Consider the following 21720-nt stretch of genomic DNA (forward strand, 5'->3'; position numbering starts at 1 on the left):
TGCTCGATCTCTCTCTCTCTCTCTTTTACACACACACACACACTGTCTCACACACACATTCACAAACTCTCCTCTCCCGTCCCATCCTCCATCTCGCTTCCTGGACCGCTCCCTCCTCCTCCGATCATCCCCTCCCCCTTCTCTCCCTCCTCCTCCTTTCTCTTCTTCTACTCCTTCATTTCCAACCCCTCCTCCTCCTCCTCCTCCTCTTCCTCCTCCTCCTGCCTCATTAGCTATAGACAGAGAGGATGGAGGCAGAAGGGGTGGAGCATGGCTCAGGGCCACACACACACACACTGCACCAGCATCAGCATCTGTACAGCCAGGCACCACCAGGAAGAGATGCTGCAGAGCCGGACTCCAGGATCAATGACACACACACACACACACACACACACACACACACACACACACACACACACACACACACACACACACAGACACACACACAAATAAAGGTGACGCAGCACTCGTGACCATCATGCCCTCACTGCACGATTGCATAGAAGTATAACTCAACTGACCAGCTGTCACGGTACAACATGTTCTGGTCTCTTATGTATAAATGTGAAAACTTGCCAAAACCAATTATGCTGATTTTTGTGATTTATATGAGATTTTTTTTGGCCAAAGCCTGATACATACATATATTATTACTCTGTGCCCCATTGTTGTCTATGAAAAACACATAAATGAGGCGCAGTGATGACTTGGTGTCATGTTCCTTCATTATCGCTGTAGTTTATTATGAGTCAGTCACAGCGTCCTGCTGCCAGTTACACTCACTACAGCACCGATGTGTATTAATCCACAACTGAAAATAGTCCCCAACTAATGCACTATTCACTCAGATTTAAAGGGTAACACCACCAATTTTACACATTAAAGTGAGTTTACAGGTCTTACAGGGGAGTAATACATGTAATCTGATATATGGCCCCCAGTAATGTCACTCAGTGGCTGAGTTGCATTCTGGGTAATGTAGGTAGGAAGAAGAATGAGAGGGTAAAAAGGCTTTAGTTTGTTTTGTTTTCAAACTGTCCATTATGAGTCCAACAGTGCAGTATATGCCTACATTACCCACAATGCAACTTTGCCACTGGGTGACATCACAGGAGGCAATTTATCAGATTACATGCAGCTTCCTCTGGAGCCACAACAGGCTTTACACTACTTTTTTCACATATGCAGTGGTACTCCCACAAAACCTGTAAACACACTTTAATGTGTACGAGTGGTGGAGTTTAACTTTCAGTAACTCCTACAAAAAGCTGCTGGAGACATAAAAGGCTCATTCTGAGGTAATGAAATGAATTGATCCTTGATTTCAGGTGATTATGTTGCATCACATTTCTGTTCCTAAGTCCCACTGCATTCAACACAATGGTCGTCTAAGATCCTGTTGGATGAACTGAAAATAGGCTGTTAGATCCTCCTCTGTTTCTGACAGTTTAACATTTTGGAGAAATCCGACTAAAGGAAAACAATCAGCTAAGAGATTGTTTTCTCTGTGTACAGTAAATGCCAATAAAGTTGGTAAATCACACGTCTGTGCAGCATTAAATGAATAACAGCTCCTGTTGCTGTAACACTGCGCACACTTCTTCGGTCATTTCATCTCAATCTACAGCTGAGAGAACATTCTGTACTCTGCACGCCTCGCACACTCCCAGAGTACATCTATGATACTGTTACACAGTAAATGTAGTCCTGATGTAATTCCTGATTGTAGAGCTGCACTATGTGTTCAGGGCACTCCAACGAAGCTGAATCATCAAGACAAATCCCAGCCTCCTTGCACAAATCAGATTCTGGATGTGAGCACAGTGAGAAGTATACGTCTCCACGCCCTGCTGGTGACTAAATTAAATCTGGGTGAAATATAAAACTGCACAGAGAACGCTGGAAACACCGACAACAGCTGAACATCTTTCAAACCTCCTGCAGACCACAGGACTGAGAAGAGAGCCGTTCACTGTGGTGTAATGATGCGACTGTGGGCGCTCAGTTACCCCTGACTGCCATTTGGGGCTGCTGGTGTGCTTTTACACAGTGCAGACTCATTTAACTTAAATGACTGAGTATTAGCTTAGTGTTTAGTTTCATAGTGTACAGCCTCTTATTTAATTATTCATCATATGTCTCTGCGCTGATGACAATTTAAGGAATGAACAAAAGAAAGGATAAAGGGTCAGTAATATATAATGGACTTTTGATGAGGAGGAAATAGAAAAGAAATCCTTTGCGTTTGTTTTACGCAGCCTGGAGTCCCAGACGGGCGGTTAATTATATTGCCCAGAAGATCTACCCCTCACCTGAGAACAATAAAACTTTACAAACTTCAAAAGGCACAATACAAACAGCTTTTGGCTCAAGATGTGAGCAGGTGGCCGAGGAAGGTAGACCTGTCGAAGATCTCTGGTTACCACGATCAGACAGATGGCAGAGGAGGAACGACGGACGGACACAACAAAAAAAAGGAAGAAAGAAGTGGGTCGATTGAAACTCACTTGACAGATGCTGCGCTGCTGCGATTACCAACACATCCAGACTCAACATGGCCGACAAGATGATACACGTCTTCTCTGATATACTGTCATTATTCTCCACTCCACCTGCGTCTCACCTGCCGCAGCACAGCAGAGAGACATCACACTTTCCCTCCCGACTTCATGATATTCTCAGGTTGTGTTCACACACACTCACACACACACACACACACACACACACACACACACACACACACACACACACACACAGAGGCCTATTTTCAGCTTCAATTTCAGCACCTATGATGTCAAGTGTGAAAGATGTCCCAAGACCATGTGTTCCTTCCTGACACTGATTCTGAAAAAATAAAAATATTATATATAATATTATATATATATTATATATATATATTTTTTAATTCTAATAAATACCTTACAAGGTATCGGATCGGTACATCAACATCCCAAAATGGGATTCACTCATACTAATCCTTATGGCACAGTAATGGGAGGGAGGTGGTCTAGTGGCGCAGGGGGAGTCACAGATCCAGAGAGTTCAACCTCTGATCTCTGAGCGGAGGAAGCAAGAAAAAAGACATGTTTTTCTTTCCTTTTGTGCTTCAGTTTTCAGTTCACACTCTGTAAATGTCAGCAAACACATTCGGGCTTATTTTCCTACACTGGACCTTCGCTGAGATCCAACTTACCATAAACCTAATCTCAGTTCAACATGAACCCTGAACCCAAACTCTTGCAGATATAAAAGGGGATAAGACATTTGCCTCATGTTTCTGTCACTACAGGAACATTTGGTGCTCAGAAATACAGAAACACACACCTCACTAATCTACCTGTTTGTCCCAGAGGCTTCAGAGTGACTGAACTGGAATCAGTCTTCTATCTGCGACTGTAATTTAAAGCAGAAATGTGTCGTCACACTGGACCAGATACAAAAGACAAAAGCGCCCAGGTTAGGCAGCTGATCCCTCGCGGCAGGACCAGCTGTCACTCACCAAGCTCCTTCTGCAGCTGATATTATTTATTTTAAATATTCATTCTGTTTTACTCTATCACCTGTGTGAAGCTCCTGTATGCAGAACCTGAAGCTTTGCCTTTCAGTTTATATCAAACCTTTATATTTTGGACCTGACACTCACCCAACGGTTCAAATTATGGCACATGCTACATGTTGGATAACGAACTTCACAGCTCCGATCAGACTCCCATGACCCCTTGCTGTCTCTGCACCTGCCGCTCAATATGGCTGTCTGTGAAGTTCAGCAGACTGCAGGGACACGGTGTCAGTCCATAGACTGTTCTCTTGGATAACAACAGTAGCTTACATGCATTTAACTGACCTCTTCATGATATATCTAAATGCCATCTATCTGTTTGAAACAGCTGGAAGAACCTCCACTTCCTTCCTTGTTCAGAGGACAGAGACACATTTTAATCACCAGGCACAATCCCCCATTGTCACCGCAGATATGATATGGCCCGGCAGCAGCAGCGGGAGGATATTTGCATTACATTTGTAAAGCAGGATGTGACAGATACAGAGAGACGAGGATATTGAAACAGCCAAATGATCATCACGTATTCAAATGCAGAAAATGGATCACGTAAACATGACAAGCTTCTCATTTGTGATACAATGATATATTTCACATAATGCTTGATATATTTCATGAGACAGGAAATGACGGTGTCTGATTCAAATGTTACCTGGACTGTATTACAACTCATTTCTACAATAGCATCAATGCAAAGTGTGGGAAAAGCACGAGGAAATGCAAAAAAAAAAGGGTTTTCTTCTTCTACACTGATGGACTGTGACTAAAAATGGATATATCCACCATGGAAATCCCATTTAAACACATTCAGAATAGTCAATGTTTTAACATATAAACTAAACACTAAAATATATGAGGTTAATGTAATATTTATATCAGAATTTAATTACTATCCTTAACATCTTTTCTGCTTTCAAGAGGAAATAAACCTCTAAAAAAAATCTTGAACATAATCAATGAAGACGAGCAGAATATCTGAGATGATCAGATGAAACTGTCATGTCATGATGTTCATGAAGCCTCTGATGCATCCAATCAGGTTAATGTGCGCAGTCACAGGACATAAACAGCTGAGGATATTTCCCTCCAGTACATTTCCAGTGAATGAATGAATGAATGAATGAATGAATGATATTGTCAACACGTTTTAGGTGAATTCGTGCGTATTTCCAAACAGATTTCAGGGCGTACACCAAACTCCATTCAAAATATGAGTTATTTAGTGTGTTGCTGTGAACGGAGCAGCTCACCGTTGTTGCAGTACTGTAGCAGCAGGTTGGTGCTGTCATACAGGCTCCCACACGAAGCGATCCTCTCCGACATCCTCCCTCCTTCTCTTCTTACTGCTCCCTTCTTTCTCTCCAGCTCTTCCTCCTCTCAGTCGGCTCCTTTGTCCTCCTTTCACCCCTCTCCGTCTCTTCTTCACGCCGTCACCCCTTCTTCTCTCCCCCACATTCACATTCACATTCACAGACACACACCTGTACCTGCCTCAGCTCCCCCTCTATTCTCCCGCTCCAGCTTCACCGCCGGCTCCAAGCTGCACCCTATCAAACTAAAGGCACTTCCGCTTCACGCTTTCTAAGTAATAGTCACATCCGACAGCTCCAAGCACTATCCTACTGACTGTTAGGCTCCATTGTTTGAAGAGGAGTCTTTATTTAGTCAATCAAAATGTCTTGTTGTTCTCTACATGTCCTCTGCTCTTACATTAAGAAGTATATCTTATAATGATCTATTTTCCCAGTTAATCTCTACATGGGCAGTAATAAAAGAAGATGTAACGCATTTTCAAATATGCAGGTGGATCCATGTATAGATGAATATGTTAACATAGTTTTTGACTTTGCTTTGTTGTTTTTTTTAACGTTTTGTTCTGTTCATTTTGCTTTTTCCATCACTGAGTGCATGAAATATGCAAAACGAAAAACATGCTTGTAAACACAAAAGACCCCCTGTGGCTGTACTGACATTTGAACTAAATGCAATAAAAGTTGTTTTTTTAAATAAATATATAAAATAATTATATCTTCACATAACATATAAAAGAAAACATGCCGATTTTAACATGACGGATTGTTTTGTTCGTGGCTCAATTTACTGTTCTGCAGATTGTTTTGTTTTTGTTTTTTGAGGTTGGTAAATTATAACATATACGATATTTTATCTATCTATCTATCTATCTATCTATCTGTCTATCTATCTATCTATCTATCTGTCTATCTATCTATCTATCTATCTATCTATCTATCTATCTATCTATGTTTTGTTTATGATAACGGTGTGCTTTTATTTTGAAGTGAGCACCGCCAGTCTTTCCGGTGATGATCTATTTGAATCTCGTTGTCTTGACGACACATCCTCGCATACCGCTGTTACTATAGCAACAGCCTCTCGGCACGCTCCGGCTCGTGCTCATTGGAGGCGGCAGAGACGCAGCTGAACGACGAGTGTGTGTGTGTGTGTGTGTGTGTGTGTGTGTGTGTGTGTGTGTGTGTGTGTGTGTGTGTGTGTGTTGCAGAAACAGGAAGTTGTGAACTCGGTTGTAAACACGCGTCTCTACTTTCTGCACAGAGAAACGTGATGCGGTGTCAGAGCCGCTCCTCCATTATTCATCGGGACGCGGTGAGCTAATGTGGCGCACGTGTTCGTAATTGATGCCAAAGACTGTTTAGGCAAAGCGAGAGGTTAAACCGCCTCCACTGAGGCTGACGGTCACACAGAGAAGTTGAGAGAAGTCACACGTAGCATGATGTAAAAAAAAAAAAACTTCAGTGAAGTTAGTTTTAATTTGGATATTCGACATTCGCAAGCCACTCACACATTTCAAGTGCACCCGTATCGCAGACTTTGCAGTAAACACACGGAGAAGATGGCTACAGCGTGTACCGACTTCCTGTTTTCAAAATAAAAATGTGTGATATTTAAAGCAGAGATACTGTGTTTAAAGCTATTGAGAAGCTATTGAGCTAAAATGCTAATATTTACATGAAGCCTAATAATTAATGAAAATAATGAACAGATGTAAAATGTAAAAACAAGAGGCGTATCTCATGCAGCCAGTGTAGTTACATGATCCCACACTGATTTAACACTGGCTGCATGAGATACACCTCTTGTTTTTACATTTACAATATCAGCATTTTAGCTCAATAGCTTCCAGGTCATGTGATCAATTGACTCAAAATCAGTCTGGGATCATGTAACTACACTGGCTGCATGAGATACACCTCTTGTTTTTACATTTTACATCTCTAAATATTTTTTATTAATTTTTTATTAATTTTTATATGTAAATAATAGCATTTTAGCTCAATAGCTTCCAGGTCATGTGATCAATAGACTCAAAATCAGTGTGGGATCATGTAACTAGACTGGCTGCATGAGATACGCCTCTTGTTTTTACATTTTACATCTCTAAATATTTTTTATAAATTTTTATATGTAAATATTAGCATTTTAGCTCAATAGCTTCCAGGTCATTAGCATTTTAGTTCAATAGCTTCCAGGTCATGTGATCAATTGACTCAAAATCATGTTGGATCATGTAACTACACTGGCTGCATGAGATACACCTCTTGTTTTTACATTTTACATCTCTAAATATTTTTTATAAATTTTTATATGTAAATATTAGCATTTCAGCTCAATAGCTTCCAGGTCATGTGATCAATTGACTCAAAATCAGTGTGGGATCATGTAAGTACACTGGCTGCATGAAATACACCTCTTGTTTTTACATTTTACATCTATAAATATTTTTTATTAATTTTTATTAATTTTTACATGTAAATATTAGCATTTTAGCTCAATAGCTTCCAGGTCATGTGATCAATTGACTCAAAATCATGTTGGATCATGTAACTACACTGGCTGCATGAGATACACCTCTTGTTTTTACATTTTACATCTCTAAATATTTTCTATTAATTTTAATATGTAAATATTAGCCTTTTAGCTCAATAGCTTCCGGGTCATTAGCATTTTTGCTCAATAGCTTCCAGGTCATGTGATCAATTGACTCAAAATCAGTGTGGGATCATGTAACTACACTGGCTGTATGAGAAACACCTCTTGTTTTTACATTTTACATCTGTTCATAATTTTCATTATTTTTTAGGCTATATGTAAATATTAGCATTTTAGCTCAATAGCTTCTCAATAGCTTTAAACTCAGTGTCTCTGCTTTAAATATCCCACATTTTTATTTTGAAAACAGGAAGTCGGTACAAGCTGTAGCTGTCTTCTCCTTGTGTTTACTGTAATGTCTGCAATACGGGTGCACTTGAAATGTTGGAGTGGCTTGCGAATGTCTGTCGAATATCCAACTTAAAACTAACTTCACTGAAGTGTAAAAAAACAACAACTAGGCCTATTTGATCTATCGCTAATTGCAAAGTCGCTTGGGTTTATTTTGAAGGTATTGACAGGAAGTTCTACCATGTTGTCGTGTCTGACTTGACATTTCGCCTTGATGCAGTTCCTCACTGTGGCCACTGGAGGGCAGTGGAAACTCGTGTTTCTCAACACGCTCATGTTTTTAATTTTTATTTCTGCTAATTTTCTCTCATTTTGTGTCTGCTTATCTTCAGTGAAATAAATGTAGTATTTATTGGAATATATTATGTGGTGCTGGAATTAATCATTTTTAAATCATCAAGTCTGTACTATTAGTAGAAAAGATAGGAGCACTAACATAAACAACTAACAAACTAATGTATTCCCATATTTACATCTAAATAATAATAAAAAATATTAGAATGATAACATATTTTTCTGCTTATCCCGCTGGAGAATGAGGAGCTGTTGACCGCTAGATAATAATTATAATAATTATCAATAATAATTTAATGGTAATTATGTTAAATCATGCGTTTGTTTCAATCAGGTTTCTTAGACTTATTTTGAAACTGCTGACAGGAAGCTCCATCCCGTTGTCAGGTCTAACTTGACAGTTTCCCCTTATATAGTTCCCCACTGTGGCCACTGGAGGGCAGTGAAAACTCGTGTTTCTCAACACGTCGTGTTTTTAATTTAAGTACCTGCTAATATTCTCTTACTTTGTGTCTGTCTCTGCTTATATTCAGTGAGATAAAGGTGGGCTAGTATTTATTAAAATACATTATGTGGTGCTGGAATTCATAATTTTGGATTGTAACATCTTTGTAAGTAGAAAAGGTATTAGCACTGACATAAATAAGTAACGTATACCCATACTAAATAATAATAGTTATCTATTATAAATAATGATAACAAATTTCTCAAATGTGGAGCTGTTGACCACTAGAAAACAATTCAAATAATAATTTCAAATAATAATTTCATGATAATCTGCTTATTAATTTGTTTGTTTCAGCCTGGGCATTTTAATTGATTTAGAAAGTATTGACCGGAAGTGTAACTTATTTTATTGTGTCTAACTTGACAGATCTTGTCTGGCTGTAGTTCCTCCCTGTGGCCGCTAGAGGGCAGTAAACACTCACAGTTCTACATTGAAACATTCAACAGTCAACTCATATAAGTACACATATAAATACATGTGTTAAATGGATTGATTGCTATGCTTACATTTTTCATATTTAGGTTGAATAAATAATGAAAATCAGAAATTGAAAACTAAAATGCACAACAGAGATTTATGTATGGAAAGATCTCCACAAAGGTTGTAGTTAATACAGGTTTCTTTATCAAATACATTAAGCAGGGGTTAATATTGCGTGTGTAGACTGCTATTAACTTTGTTGCTTTAATAGGACAGAGTATCCTAGTCTGGACGCCATCATTCACATTATAGGGAATGTGTTTTTGTTAAAATTGCCAGAAAGTAAAGAAATCTACTTTGAACACTGGAAGGAAGAAAACAAAAGCAAAGTAGATCATAACGCTATCTGACCCTAAAGAGATTATGAACATGCAGAATTTCCTTTTTACTGCCACAGACAGAAAGCAGAGACAGATCCTGACTGAGTACAGAATCAGAAACCACAGAATGGAAAAGGAAAGACACAAAAGATCATGACAACCAAAGAAACATCATTAAAAAATGTCTCCAAACTTTAATGGCAATAAAGTAGTTTATAATATACATTTGAATAAAAAGCAAACTGAATTATTATTATATTAAAGGCTGAAGATGTTCAGTTGGCATCCTCAGAAGAGAAAAGGACTGATGAGGACTAAAAACCAAAGAAGAAGAGATCCGTGATGCGCATGCGCCGCTAGGTTTGTTATGATCACGTGACAGCGAACTCAACCACCAACTGTTGCTGAGTAGCTTCTAGTTTCTGCTGGAAATGATGAAACATGAAGAAAGTCGCTGCGCTGACGTGTGTCTAACATGTTTATAAGTACAATCCCAACTCGTCTGTGAGCGCTGAATCATTTGAAGAGGAGTTTATGTGCGAACGAGGCTAAAACAGCCAACTAATATTTGAAGTTAGCTTTAGCATTAGCTGAAGCGTCACAGAAGCAGGAAGTGGTCTGACGCGACTGAGCTGACAGTAAGTTTGATTTAAATTATCGTCGATGCTGCTGATAAATGCGTCTTAAACTCTGATGTTAGGCTGTTTACTGTCGTTAGATAGTTTCCTTTAGGAGGAAGAATAGAGATAAAAGCTGCCTCGAAGTTTTATCACATCGTTTCTGAGTCTAGTCAGTCTTTTTTAAGCATTAAGTCAAACTGCATGTTAGTATGTGACTATCTGAACAGCTCAGAGACAGACTGGTGAAGTCTGGAGACAGTAAATACTCGAACAGCAGCTGCATTGATTTCTGTGTCATTCGCAGGCACAGGAGAGAAAAAACATGTCCTCAAATCTTTTGAAATACTGTTGGGGGAAACTAACCTGGAGCAAAAGTCGATTGAATGAATGCATTAATATGAGCAAGCACTCATTTTACTCTACATTTAACTTTTACTTATTATCAAACCTCCAGGCAGAGCCCAAGAGTGTGCCAGTGGACCGGTCTCAAACACACATTCTTGATCTTCTGATATCTAGCTTCAGTGTTTTGGTGGATATTCAGATTAACAGTGTACCTACTGAATCTAACTCATTATCTTTGTTCTGCCACCGAGCAGCCAAACTTTATTCATATTGTTCTTTTCAGAAAAACAGATATTTGCCCTGATTTGTTCCAGAGTGGAGCAACTCTGTGTTTTGTTTCACCGTCTTCCCCGGTTCCTTCCACTGTAAATATTCTGGTAAGGCAGAAAAGACTGAAACATAATCTCTCAGTTGTCTCTCCTCAGCCAGTTTTTCAGTATGAGGAACCGACAGAGGGGATCCCATCTGGGCCTGCTGCTCCTGGCCTCCCAGCTGCTCCAGGTGGGCCTGGACAACATCCCCCCAGTCACCCTGGGTGTCCTGGGACTCAACGTGTACCTCTACCTGTTTCCTGCAGCTCCACTCATGCAGGTAATGCAGTAATACGGCACTAACAGTCAGAGTAGCACCATTCAGACACGAGGCAATTCACAGAGGCACAGAGGTATATTAAAATTAGACATTGAGAGAAGTTTAAATTCTGTTTTAAAGACGGTAAAACAAGCAAATAAATAGTTAACAATAAAAAAGGACTATAAAAGAAAAGCAAACAAATGAAGTATTCTGTAGACAAAAAAAATGAATCAACAGCAATTTTGATAACCTCGTCAAAATCGTTGAAGTCGTTTATCAAGCAAACATTTGTTTCCAGCTCATCTAATGTGACGATTTGCTTCTCCAATCCTCAGGCCTGTGTGAGCGTCCAGCAGGCGTACTGGTTTAAAGACTGGCGGCGTCTTCTGCTGTCCCCGCTGCATCATGCAGACGACTGGCACCTCTACTTCAACATGGCCTCCTTCCTCTGGAAAGGTATGAGGCTGGAGCGGCGGCTGGGCGGAGCCTGGTTCGTCTACCTGCTGTCGGTCTTCTCTCTGCTCACCGGGTTGGTCTATCTGGTGTTGGAGGCGTTGTTAACAGAGCTCACACAGGACCAGTCCTACAGCATGGCCTGTGCTGTCGGCTTCTCAGGTAAAGACTCATCAGCAGACTCACAAAAGATAAACAGTATAGTTGGTCGAAAATATTTTACTTTCATGTAATTCTACTGTTACAACATGGAATTATAATTAAATGCTAAGTAAATACTTGGGAGTATTTATTTATTGATAAATCTGTAGGTTCAGGGACGTCCTGGGGGTATCTGTAAAGACTCAACTGTCGACTTACTAAAAATATGTGGAAAATTGGTGAAGAAGCTGAAGAACTCACTTTAAATCTGATTCTGACATCGTCAACATTAAATATATTCTCTTCTATGGTGCTTTTAATGACTTTATTTGTTTTTGTTCTGTATGCTCCAAACACCCTTCTGTCATCATTGATCCATCCACGTGATATTTTGTGATTTTTATTGCTTTTTCTTCTGTGAAAATGCATCAAAGCAACATCACATTACAGAATAACAGCTGGTATATCGCATCTTCTCATACCACATGGTCTAAGGCATTTTTGTTTTACTCTAATCTCTACTATACTTTTAACTCTAATCACACTAGGGTGACATTTCTTAACCGTCCTGTTTGTAATTCTTGTTAATATGACTGTGTTTCTAGGAGTCCTGTTCGCGCTGAAGGTGCTCAGTAACCATTACCACCCTGGAGGTGTGACTTATGTGATGGGTTTACCTGTTGCTAATCGCTATGCTAGCTGGGCAGAGCTGGTGCTGATCCATATAACATCACCAGGGTGAGTAACAAACCAGAAATCTGTATAACAAATGAACCAGGATTCAGACACACTGTAGAGATACTAGTGTGAACGGTACTGACACACATAGCAGAGTAGGAGCACTGCCGAGGTCAATGCTTCTGTTTTCAGTGAGATAATCAATGTCCAATCAAGGACCGGTTCACACATTGAATTGGCCAAATGATTGCATGCTGAGCATGAATGCATGGTGTGTGTATATACATTGATTTTTTTCCTATTCATTGCGTTTCAGGCCGTCTTTTATGATGTGCATTTTCATATCCCCATGACAATGAAAACACAATTATCGGTCAGCCCTATACAGTAATAAGTGCTATACAGTAATAAGTGCTACTTTCTGAAGTACACACGTAGGTACAGTCATTGAACAGAGTTAAGTTGGACAGCAACATTAATGAGAGAAGCAGCAGCAGCGGTACTTTCTGAGGAAGCTGAACTCATTTAGGGTTTAAGTCCAAACATCATGTTAGTATTCTGCAGCTGCTTCACAGAGAGTGTTATTGCCTTTTTCAATTATACAGCATCTGTTTCCACTCACTAACTATCCCGAATCTGAGGAACTGCATAATGTTTTATGTATAATGTACTTCCATCTTCTCTCCACTGACTGATGTGACATGATTGACAATTAGTGAAGTCCCGTTAACACGTGCTGTCTGGTGCAGTGGGTGAAAGTGTCCACCAGATGTCAGTGTTTCATTAGTTAAGAGTTTACCTGCTTCTTCTTCAGGACCTCTTTCATCGGTCACCTGGCAGGTATCCTGGTAGGTCTTCTCTACACTGCTGGACCACTGAAGGCCGTAATGAAGAAATGTGCAGGTCTGTATTTATGTGCGTCTGTAACCTTTGACCCGTGTATCCTGTTTAAAGCACCGTGTGATTTAAGATGTCTATGACCATGTACTGGCCTCATGGGAGCTCTTATTTTGCGTAACAAAAAATTGCGTAACGTGTGCAGACCTCTGTGCCTGAGTATTTATCAGTATGTAAACCTAAATGCACGCTATGTTTATACTGAAGTCTGTTTGTATGCATTTTTACCAGAGTTTGTGACAGCAAACGGATTTAACTCCCGGCCCGGTGCGTACTACAGCTCTACAGGCTCTTCAGGTAACGGAGCATTCAAGGAAAGTTATGATATTTACACAGAATTTGATATGTTTTGTTTCTTTTCAGTAAGAGGAATATAGAATCGACCAGCCTTAACCTTTTAACATGTTCCTCAAATTTAAATTCTTATACCATGAGTGTATGTGTGTGTGTGTGTGTGTCTGCAGGCTACAGTGGCACTCATGGAGGATACTCAGGAAACCATCAATATGCATCAGATTACACAACAGACCCTACAGCATCTTATACAGGTGGACTGACGGAGGTAGAGCAGATAGAGGCGGCCATTAGAAACAGTCTGAATGACAGAGGTGAGGGAGGAGATGGAGAGTACTGATGAATGAGAAAACCTTTGACAATTAAAAGTCAGTCCAGATAAGAATCATGTGAAATCTAAAGTGATTACTGTAAATGTAATGATATTTTGTTTTCTAGGACAAAGCGACCAGAGAAGAGCTCCGCCTCCTTATGGTTTCAACCTCTCTGAGGAGGCGACGGCTGAGGAGATCAGGCAGAGGAGGCTGAGGAGGTTTGACAGCTGAACTGCCAGCCAGTGGAGACGAAGAACAGTCCGTGATGAGACAGAAGAGGAATTCCCTCCTGAGGCCTCGTCCACACTCTGCTTCCACAGACTGAGGAAGAGCAACCTGAATGCAAAGGTCTGACCACACAGTCAGACACATTAAACAGCTCTTTTATTGTGTGGTGCCTTTCTGTTAAAGTGCCTCTGAGTGTTACCAAAGAGTTAATGTAAGCCATGGAAAGCTATTTTAATGCTTCCAATCAAAAAAGAGGAAAGTTAATGAGTATTTGTCATATTTCTCAGCCAATTTTCTGCTGTTATACCACTTAAAGTTTTGAAAAGGGCACTAGAGGTCAAAACAGATGCCATAAAATAGTTTTAGCCCAATTATAAATTTGAGAAACATGAAGTCTCATTGTGTAAACAGACCAAAGTGCAATTCTTTTTCTCCATCCAAACCACAGTAGACCAGGTCTAGATCTAAATATTATATTTAGACTCGTCAGACATGGACTAATAAACAAGTAGTCTTCAGAGATGAAGGTTTGAAACCTTTATTCTATCAGTAAAAACAGAAGGAAAGGTCACCAGTTTTTCTCCATCCAGGCCGTGTAAGACCAAGTCTAGACTTCAGAACTGGGTTATCTTGTGTCAATCAAGGATAATTCAGTATAAAACGGTCCTAATCCCAGATTGGGAGCGGCACCTGTTTGATTAGATCTCACACTTTGTCACTAACACAATCAAAGTCAGGTCAGTCGTTGACGCCTGAGTTTTGTGCACATCACATGAGCTTTGCAGGAATGTTAATACTTTCTGATGTCTGAAAATGTTTGGCATCTGATCAATATAAAAGCAACCAGCATGTTGGAATTTGTGCTTTGAAATGGTGGAATGAATTTGGCTGATTTAGAGGGTGCGTGTGTCGGTGCCACGCTGTCGATAAAACTGAAACGCAGCGAAGGAGATCGATGGATTCACACAGAGACAAACAAACAACACGTTACTTACTTTGTGTTCTTAACCTGTTTCAAGAGAGCATGAGAGAGATACAAACCATGAACAGCTGTCTCTACGCGTCTCTTTTTGCATGTTAGTTTTGTTAAGTTTTAACAGCTAGCATCGAGGCGTTGTCCAATGTGCTCCAGTCACTGTGGATCTCTGACGGATTTCATGACTTTTTCTCTCCTCCTGACCTGCCAGAACAGCACCACCTCTGTGCTCTGAGTCCTCCTGATTTAAAAATGAAGTATGAGTATAAGTCCAGGGGTTTTTGATCTAAACTTTATCATATGTGGTCTGGATACAGAAAAAAACCTGTGAAATCAGCCCTTTTTCTGTTCTCACAAATAGAATAAAGGTATTTCACTTTTTGAAAAACTGAAAGTGAAAGCTAATGAAACAGATGCTGACCTCGCAGCGGGTAAGACTTTAAATCTCAATAGGTTTTTAAAGCTATTACTAAACTTCAAAAGGTAATATTGAGAAAAGCAGTGGGATAGCTTCAGGCAGAAATGAAGCTGGAATTTAAATCTTTAATGGGGATACCAATGAATTTCAGTTTCTTTTTTCTTTTTTAATGAGATGTTAAATCTGAACCAGCCAGTATTTTCACAGTGGGTTCAGTCAATATATACCAGCTATACCAGAATGATGCTTTTGAACTTCTGAAAGCTGCGACTCTCTCCATGCTGTTCATGTTGTTCCGACTGACTCCTTTTTTCCTTTCAAATCAGCTTTTATCAGATTACCAAAACACCACACTGTATTGAGGCAAGTCATACATAACCATTGCAGAGGTCCCATAGTTGATGACTGCTGTGCTGATGTACGTTAAAAGGTCACACATCTGCTGTCATGCATGCCCAGTTGGCTCCTGTAATGGTACATCTGTAATAAATGTTCTTTTGAGCAGTATTCAGTAGTATTCCTCTTCTCGTACAGTATTACTTTAGGTAATACAATATTTTCAGAAAAGCATGAAGGTACGCAGAATCTCCTTTTCTTCATCAAACTCGACATCATACTCTAAACTTTCTAAAAAGTCGCCACGCGGGAGTGACACTGACTGTAAGCAAAGTTACAAAAGCAGCGTTGAAGAAGTACACTGCTGGCTCTGAAGCCCTGAGGCATGATGGGAAGTAGGACATCTTAAATTAGAGCCAACGAGCCATCACCCCACATGGGTCTAAAACCACGCTGAAGAAGATCCGATCAAACTGTACATGCCTGTCCCCGACACGGCATCTCGAGCAGGAAGCAGGGGTGAAGAGGTTGTGTGTAAATGACACAGACACCAGGATGTAGAACTGTTTTTGACATCTGATGCATTTGACAGTTTGCGCAGTTTGATTTTGAATCCTGCCAAGGGGAGTGTGGGAGCCGAGTGGAGCGCAGGACCCTCGCAGAACATGAATGTGGGAGGCTGAAGAGTGACGGAGACGATGACAGGATGGGGACAGGGATGACACACACAGTGCAGCGGCTGCTGCTGTTGCAGACTGTGCGTGTGTCTGAAGCACGGGTGTACTTAAAAGACGTTTCTTGACGTGTTGGTGATTTTATGTCGCTCTCAGTGTTTAAACATGTCGGGGAAATTTGTATCCCAGTTCATCATTTCACATCTGTCTCTGAAAAGATCAGACTGCTGTGATACTGTCACTGAGCATCAGAGACAAAACTGAGAAACTCCTCTCCTGGTTCACTCATTTGAGGCTGAGTTCAGTTAGCCAGTTAGGACGGCACGGAGGCTCGATGAGAGTAACTCTTAAACCAGTAGATTCTAGTTCAGAGCCCTTCGACAGCATCAGATGAACTAATGTATCCTTGAGCGAGTCACTGAATCCCTGCTGCAAACTATAACTGAAGCTGTGATCTCCTTATTTTGTTCAGTAATCTCTTAAATTGTTTTTGTTATCATCAAAAAGCCATTTGCCCCCAAAACATGTAATTTTGTGTTCCCACTTTATAGATGAAGACAGAAGATACTGACCTGGTTAGAGCTGCATGTACCGAATTCTTATATAATCAATTAATCCAATGATTATTTTCATGATTAATCCAGTAATCATTTAGTCTCATTATTTTGAGTATCAAAGTAGGCAATCAGTTTCCTTCTACCGATCAGTTAATTGCCAATCTTCCAATCTTATGTATTGACGCAAAAAAGTCAATAATCATACATTTGAAACCCGATTCTCAACTTTGACAATTCGCCTGTAACAGTTTTGTAAGATCAGGCTGAACGTTCCTCACAGATGAACCCAGTGAATGAAGAAATGTAATAGACTTATTTTGTGCATTGTGTTTATATACTAGGCTACTTCTTGAGTTGTGGGCAAAGATAATGGACGTAAAGTCTTTGTGTTTTAATTATGGATCATTACAAATATGCTATGCTTTACAAGTAGCAAGTAGTAACAGTGTGAAAAAAGAAAAAAGGTCTTTTAAGGAGCTTAAAACGGTTGTTTTACAGAGAACTGTACAGTGAGTCTCAATCTGTCAGAGCTGTTACAGTTATGATGTTTGATTAGAGTCCTTCCAACATGGTGACCTTGAGGCCACTGGTAACCAAACACACCATGACAGGGCTGCATTTAAGACGGGTGCATGTAGGTGGGCTGAAACCTTGACTGACCTAAAGTACCCCTCGGCTCTCTGGCTGAGCTTAGCAGAGACATTCGACCCCACTGCCATGTGCTGCATACCCTCTCTGATCCTTCAGAAAAAAGAAAAGAAAAACACCCTCCACTCAATTCGACGTGAAGGTCAATTTGTCTTTGCATCTGCCAAAGCCAGCTGAGATCACAATAGACTCCCACAGGACCGATAATTGTACCATTGCATAAATGACACAAGCTTTTGGTAAAAGAGGGAGCCGGAGGTTTTGGATTACTTTTTTTTTTTTCTCTCTCTCCCCGCAGTGCAGTGATTAACTTCATCACACTCAAATCCTGCTCAGCAACTCATAAAGTCTCATGGAGAATGGTATTAACTTGTGCAGAGGTATAAGCCCAGGGCTAATTTTTGGAACAGTTTTATCACTGGTGTGCCAGAGTTACATACTGCCGTTGATGACTAAAGAAACTTGCCACACTATTTATAGGATAATCTCATGAAATCCCCCCATCACTCCCGGCCCACCCTCACCCTCCCACTTATAATTATCCTGCTGACTTTGTTCTCCGCTTTCCCTGTTCTTCCCTGCCCTGTAGTCGAACTTAATGGGACTTCCTGTCTCACTATCAAAGCCCCTGCACACCCACACGGGTCTCTTCAGTTATTCTGGCTGATTAGAGCGCTGCTCTAATCAGCCAGAAAGACCAAACTCAGTGCAACGATAACATGGATGGAGGTGTAGGTTGTCCTGCCCTAAGAGGCTCAACAGGACCGTGAGGTAGTTGTCATCGGTGGTTAATCCAGGTTTTTCAAAGGATAATGTCAGGCGCATGTCAGCAGCAAAATCAGCAGTCCCATTGAATCTAAAATATTGCCTGATTAATAAAAAAAAAAGTGTAAGAGACTCAAAAAGAATTATTTAATGTGCAAAAGGATGAAACAATGTGAATACATTTTATAAAAAGTGATTTTTTTGTTTAAAGGACCATCGTCAGCACAACTTAGTGTAACTAAGTGTAATTATCAGGGTGTATCAGGGCATTGTTTTTATTTCCTATCGTATATTTGTCTGATTTGTAGTCAAAATATCTTTTTAGACTTATTGTAAGACCAAATCACTGAGAGAGTAACACGTACATTGGAGGATATTTTACTTTTGACAATGAAGGAACATTATTTTTAATTTTGTGCCTATTTACTCTACTGTGGGCTCCACGTTTACATTTTATGTCTTTGATGAAGGTTCAGAGCTAAAATTTTGACCAAGTAAAATGTTTCATGTAATATTTTATTACAAGTTGTTCAAAATATCTTGGTGGCTCAAGGTCACAAAAATGAGCCATATTTTGAAATGCAAGCAATCATTCATATGTCTGATCAGTTGTTGTATATAAGACACACTATATAGACTCATATCTCCCCCTGTGTCCTTTTCATCCAAATCACTGCATGCACTCACAGATTTTCTCTTCATGACGCTGAGATGCAGCGTAAACATCAGTTGTCTCAAAGCTTCAGATGTATCTGCTCTTCTTTATTTTATTGCCCCTCCTCTTTGTGATCGGTACAGATTTAATAAACATCAGTAAGTGATGATAAAAACCATGCTTCATTAATATTCTGTATATTCCCTGCGATTTAAATAGATATATAACAGTAGTACATAACAACACATATGGAGCAATTCAGGGCTCAGTGTTTTGCTCGAGGACACTTTGACATGCAGACAGGATGAAATAGAGTAAATATACTCAGGGATGTAGTAAATACACTACTACAACTACACCAGAGAAGCATTATGAATTATTTGGTGGGTGAACGCAGTAAAAACTCCAAAGATAAACAGACATCATACACACTGACAGACACACACTGACATTACATTGATGGCATCCTCAGAGCACAGCCTCAGAGTTTTTAGTTTGTGTTTTTTCGGGGGTTGAACGCAGTTCAACTTGCCTGCTTTACATGAACTGTCCGCCTCTTTACTAACTCCTCTGCAGCAACTTGATGGGTTGACAAGAGTACTTGAGACTTTCTCATTCAGCCCTTCAACAAATATCAATTCAAATCTACTCTTACACTTCTTTTTTTTACCCGGTTGTCTTCTGTGGAGCTGTCACGCAATCTCTCCCTCTTACATTTCTCTCTTTTGTTCTCGCCTGCATCTCAGCGTGTCTCTCTCTACTGCTTTAGGAATTTTCCTCCCTTTGAATTTTGATTCCTCCCCAGTGTCTGCGCTTTCTCCCGCCTTTTCTAAAACTCTCTTTTTCCCTTTCTCTCTGTTTCTCTGCCTCCTCGTGTGCGTCTCACTGATGATCTCTCTCTTCTTCCCCCTTGATGTTTCTTTCTGTTTCTTGATTCATCTCACAATCTACCACTGGTTTTGATCTCACTATACCTATACCTCTTTCTCTCAGTCTCTCTCTCGCACACACACACACACACACACACACACTCAGACTGTCTCTTTCCTCCTGGGTTGCCTGCAGATCAGAGTTGGCATGGTTCTCAGTAAGCTGCAGAGTTACCGAGCTCCTTGATTCATCCCAGCTAACTGGGTGACCCATTTTTTGCACAATCTCGCACATTTTAACGCTCTGAAATGAAGTACTGTAAAGTGTTTTACCACATCAGTTCAACAATATATCTATACTGCCACCATTTGATACTTTTCCCACTATACATCTATAAATCAAGCCTTTGTGTGCTTTCTAAATGGAGTACCCCAGAGGTCCATTCTTGGTCCACCCAGGATCCACATGAAGGACAAAGTAAATGCACATTAACCCAACTAAAGAAATACGTTTTCCTCCTACCTCGGAAATCAGATAAACGCCTGTCATTGCCTGCGACAAATGATCCTGCAACAAATCCGAAAAAATTAAAGCAGCAAGAGATCAATCCCACCAGCACCAGAGCTCTTTTAAGCAGAACATAAATATTGAATGTTCTATAAGGGGTCCAATATGAGGGAAAATGTGTGTCCTTTGCTCTTTTAAATCGCTGTCTATATGTTGTGTAAGGCGACCTTGAGTGCCCTGAAAGGCGCCATAAATAAAATGTATTATTATTATTATTATTATTATTATTATAAAATGTTCTGTTATATGAAATATTACATCGTCCAGTTTTGCTCACTACATCTTTTCTTTCTTACCCTCAGGTGTGCATAAACTACAGGTTCCCCAGGACTCCCAGTAGTCAGGTCGCAGACTGTCTAAGTCAAGTCAAGTCACTTCTCCCTGCAGTATCTGGTCTTTATAAAGTGAAAAGACAAGGTACAGTGCAGGTGGTGGGAGAGAGCAGGATGACTCTTTTTTTGCGCTAACTGGACAATTTTTTTACCCATATTTATTATTTATTAACAACTGTTCATATTGTACAATATTATGTATATACAATGTACATGAGTCTATTTCTATTCTTATTATTTGTTTAACTATTATCATTGTTTATTGTAATATTACTGTCCTTTGGCTGCTGTAACACAGAAATTTCCCCGTTTGCGGGACAAATAAAGGAATTATCATTCTGATTCTGATATCAGAGCCCTTATTATTAGCCAGTTTATCAAACCTTGTCAAACATTAGCACAATACATTGATTTTCTGTTATAAGGGCACCTGTGGCTCAGGGGTAGCGCCAGTGTCTTGTTATCAGAAGGTTCGTGGTTCGATTCCCCTGTTTGGCACCTTGTGAGACAGCCACCATCCTCAGTGTGTGTATGAATAACTGTATGTTGAACGTCTCAGGTCCACTCAGGTCCAAGTCTCGATGACTTGACTCCACATCTCAGCCAGCGGTTAGACTGGTCCTCAGTGGTGAAAGAAATATAAAGTAAAGCATCTCCAAATAAAATGGTCTGTAGGATCAGTGAGTTCTTCTTACACACCAGGCTTCAACCATAAAACTACTATTTGACATTTTGCCTAACAGTGATGACATTCTGTGAAATACTGCTGTGTGCTTTGTAAGTCTAATAGTGACTAATAGAGTTTTTTACTCTAACTGGGTCACAGCTTCATTACACAGAATATACGATGCAGCAGTGGAAACTCCTTCATACAGTTCATACGATCAAAGACGTACAGACGTCCACATTATAAAGCATTCTGACTGTTGTGTGAAGGACATTATGAACTTTTTAT

General features: G+C 40.0%; 2 protein-coding genes across 6 annotated transcripts in view; one reads left to right on the forward strand and one right to left on the reverse strand.

Annotated features, from left to right (window-relative positions):
• Positions 1-5116, reverse strand: part of eml2 (EMAP like 2) — a 30846-nt gene extending 25730 nt beyond the window's left edge. The window contains exon 1 of the mRNA XM_084350665.1: positions 4813-5116. Within this exon, the coding sequence (XP_084206791.1) occupies positions 4813-4885 (73 nt within the window). The 5' untranslated portion in view covers positions 4886-5116. The remainder of the gene's footprint in view (positions 1-4812) is intronic.
• Positions 5117-5956: 840 nt separating this feature from the next.
• rhbdd1 (rhomboid domain containing 1) lies at positions 5957-21072 on the forward strand. Of its 5 annotated transcripts, XR_014622507.1 has the most exons (9): positions 5957-6187; positions 10819-10980; positions 11298-11577; positions 12162-12294; positions 13049-13137; positions 13363-13428; positions 13596-13739; positions 13864-14087; positions 20736-21072. XR_014622507.1 is itself a non-coding variant. In XM_084351728.1 (8 exons), the coding sequence occupies exons 1-8, from the start codon at positions 6146-6148 to the stop codon at positions 13968-13970; spliced, it is 1023 nt and encodes a 340-aa protein (XP_084207854.1). In that variant the 5' UTR covers positions 5957-6145; the 3' UTR covers positions 13971-15868. The 5 variants fall into 5 exon arrangements, 4 of the variants coding, with proteins under 4 accessions (XP_084207854.1, XP_084207856.1, XP_084207855.1 ...); XM_084351728.1 differs by lacking the exon at positions 20736-21072 and having other exon boundaries at positions 13864-15868; XM_084351730.1 differs by lacking the exon at positions 20736-21072 and having other exon boundaries at positions 5958-6187; positions 10815-10980; positions 13864-15868.
• The last annotated feature ends 648 nt before the right edge of the window (positions 21073-21720 follow it).

Source organism: Pagrus pagrus, assembly GCF_965226575.1.
Source record: "Pagrus pagrus genome assembly, chromosome: 4".
NCBI classification, from domain to species: Eukaryota; Metazoa; Chordata; class Actinopteri; order Spariformes; family Sparidae; genus Pagrus; species Pagrus pagrus.

Excerpts from the sequence above, each read along its gene's own strand:
- rhbdd1 (XM_084351728.1), top strand. The coding sequence starts at position 6,146 with ATGCGGTGTCAGAGCCGCTCCTCCATTATTCATCGGGACGCG. Across the intron at positions 6,188-10,818 it reads CCATTATTCATCGGGACGCG|TTTTTCAGTATGAGGAACCG; the intron begins GTGAGCTAATGT and ends CTCCTCAGCCAG. Across the intron at positions 13,138-13,362 it reads CGTAATGAAGAAATGTGCAG|AGTTTGTGACAGCAAACGGA; the intron begins GTCTGTATTTAT and ends CATTTTTACCAG.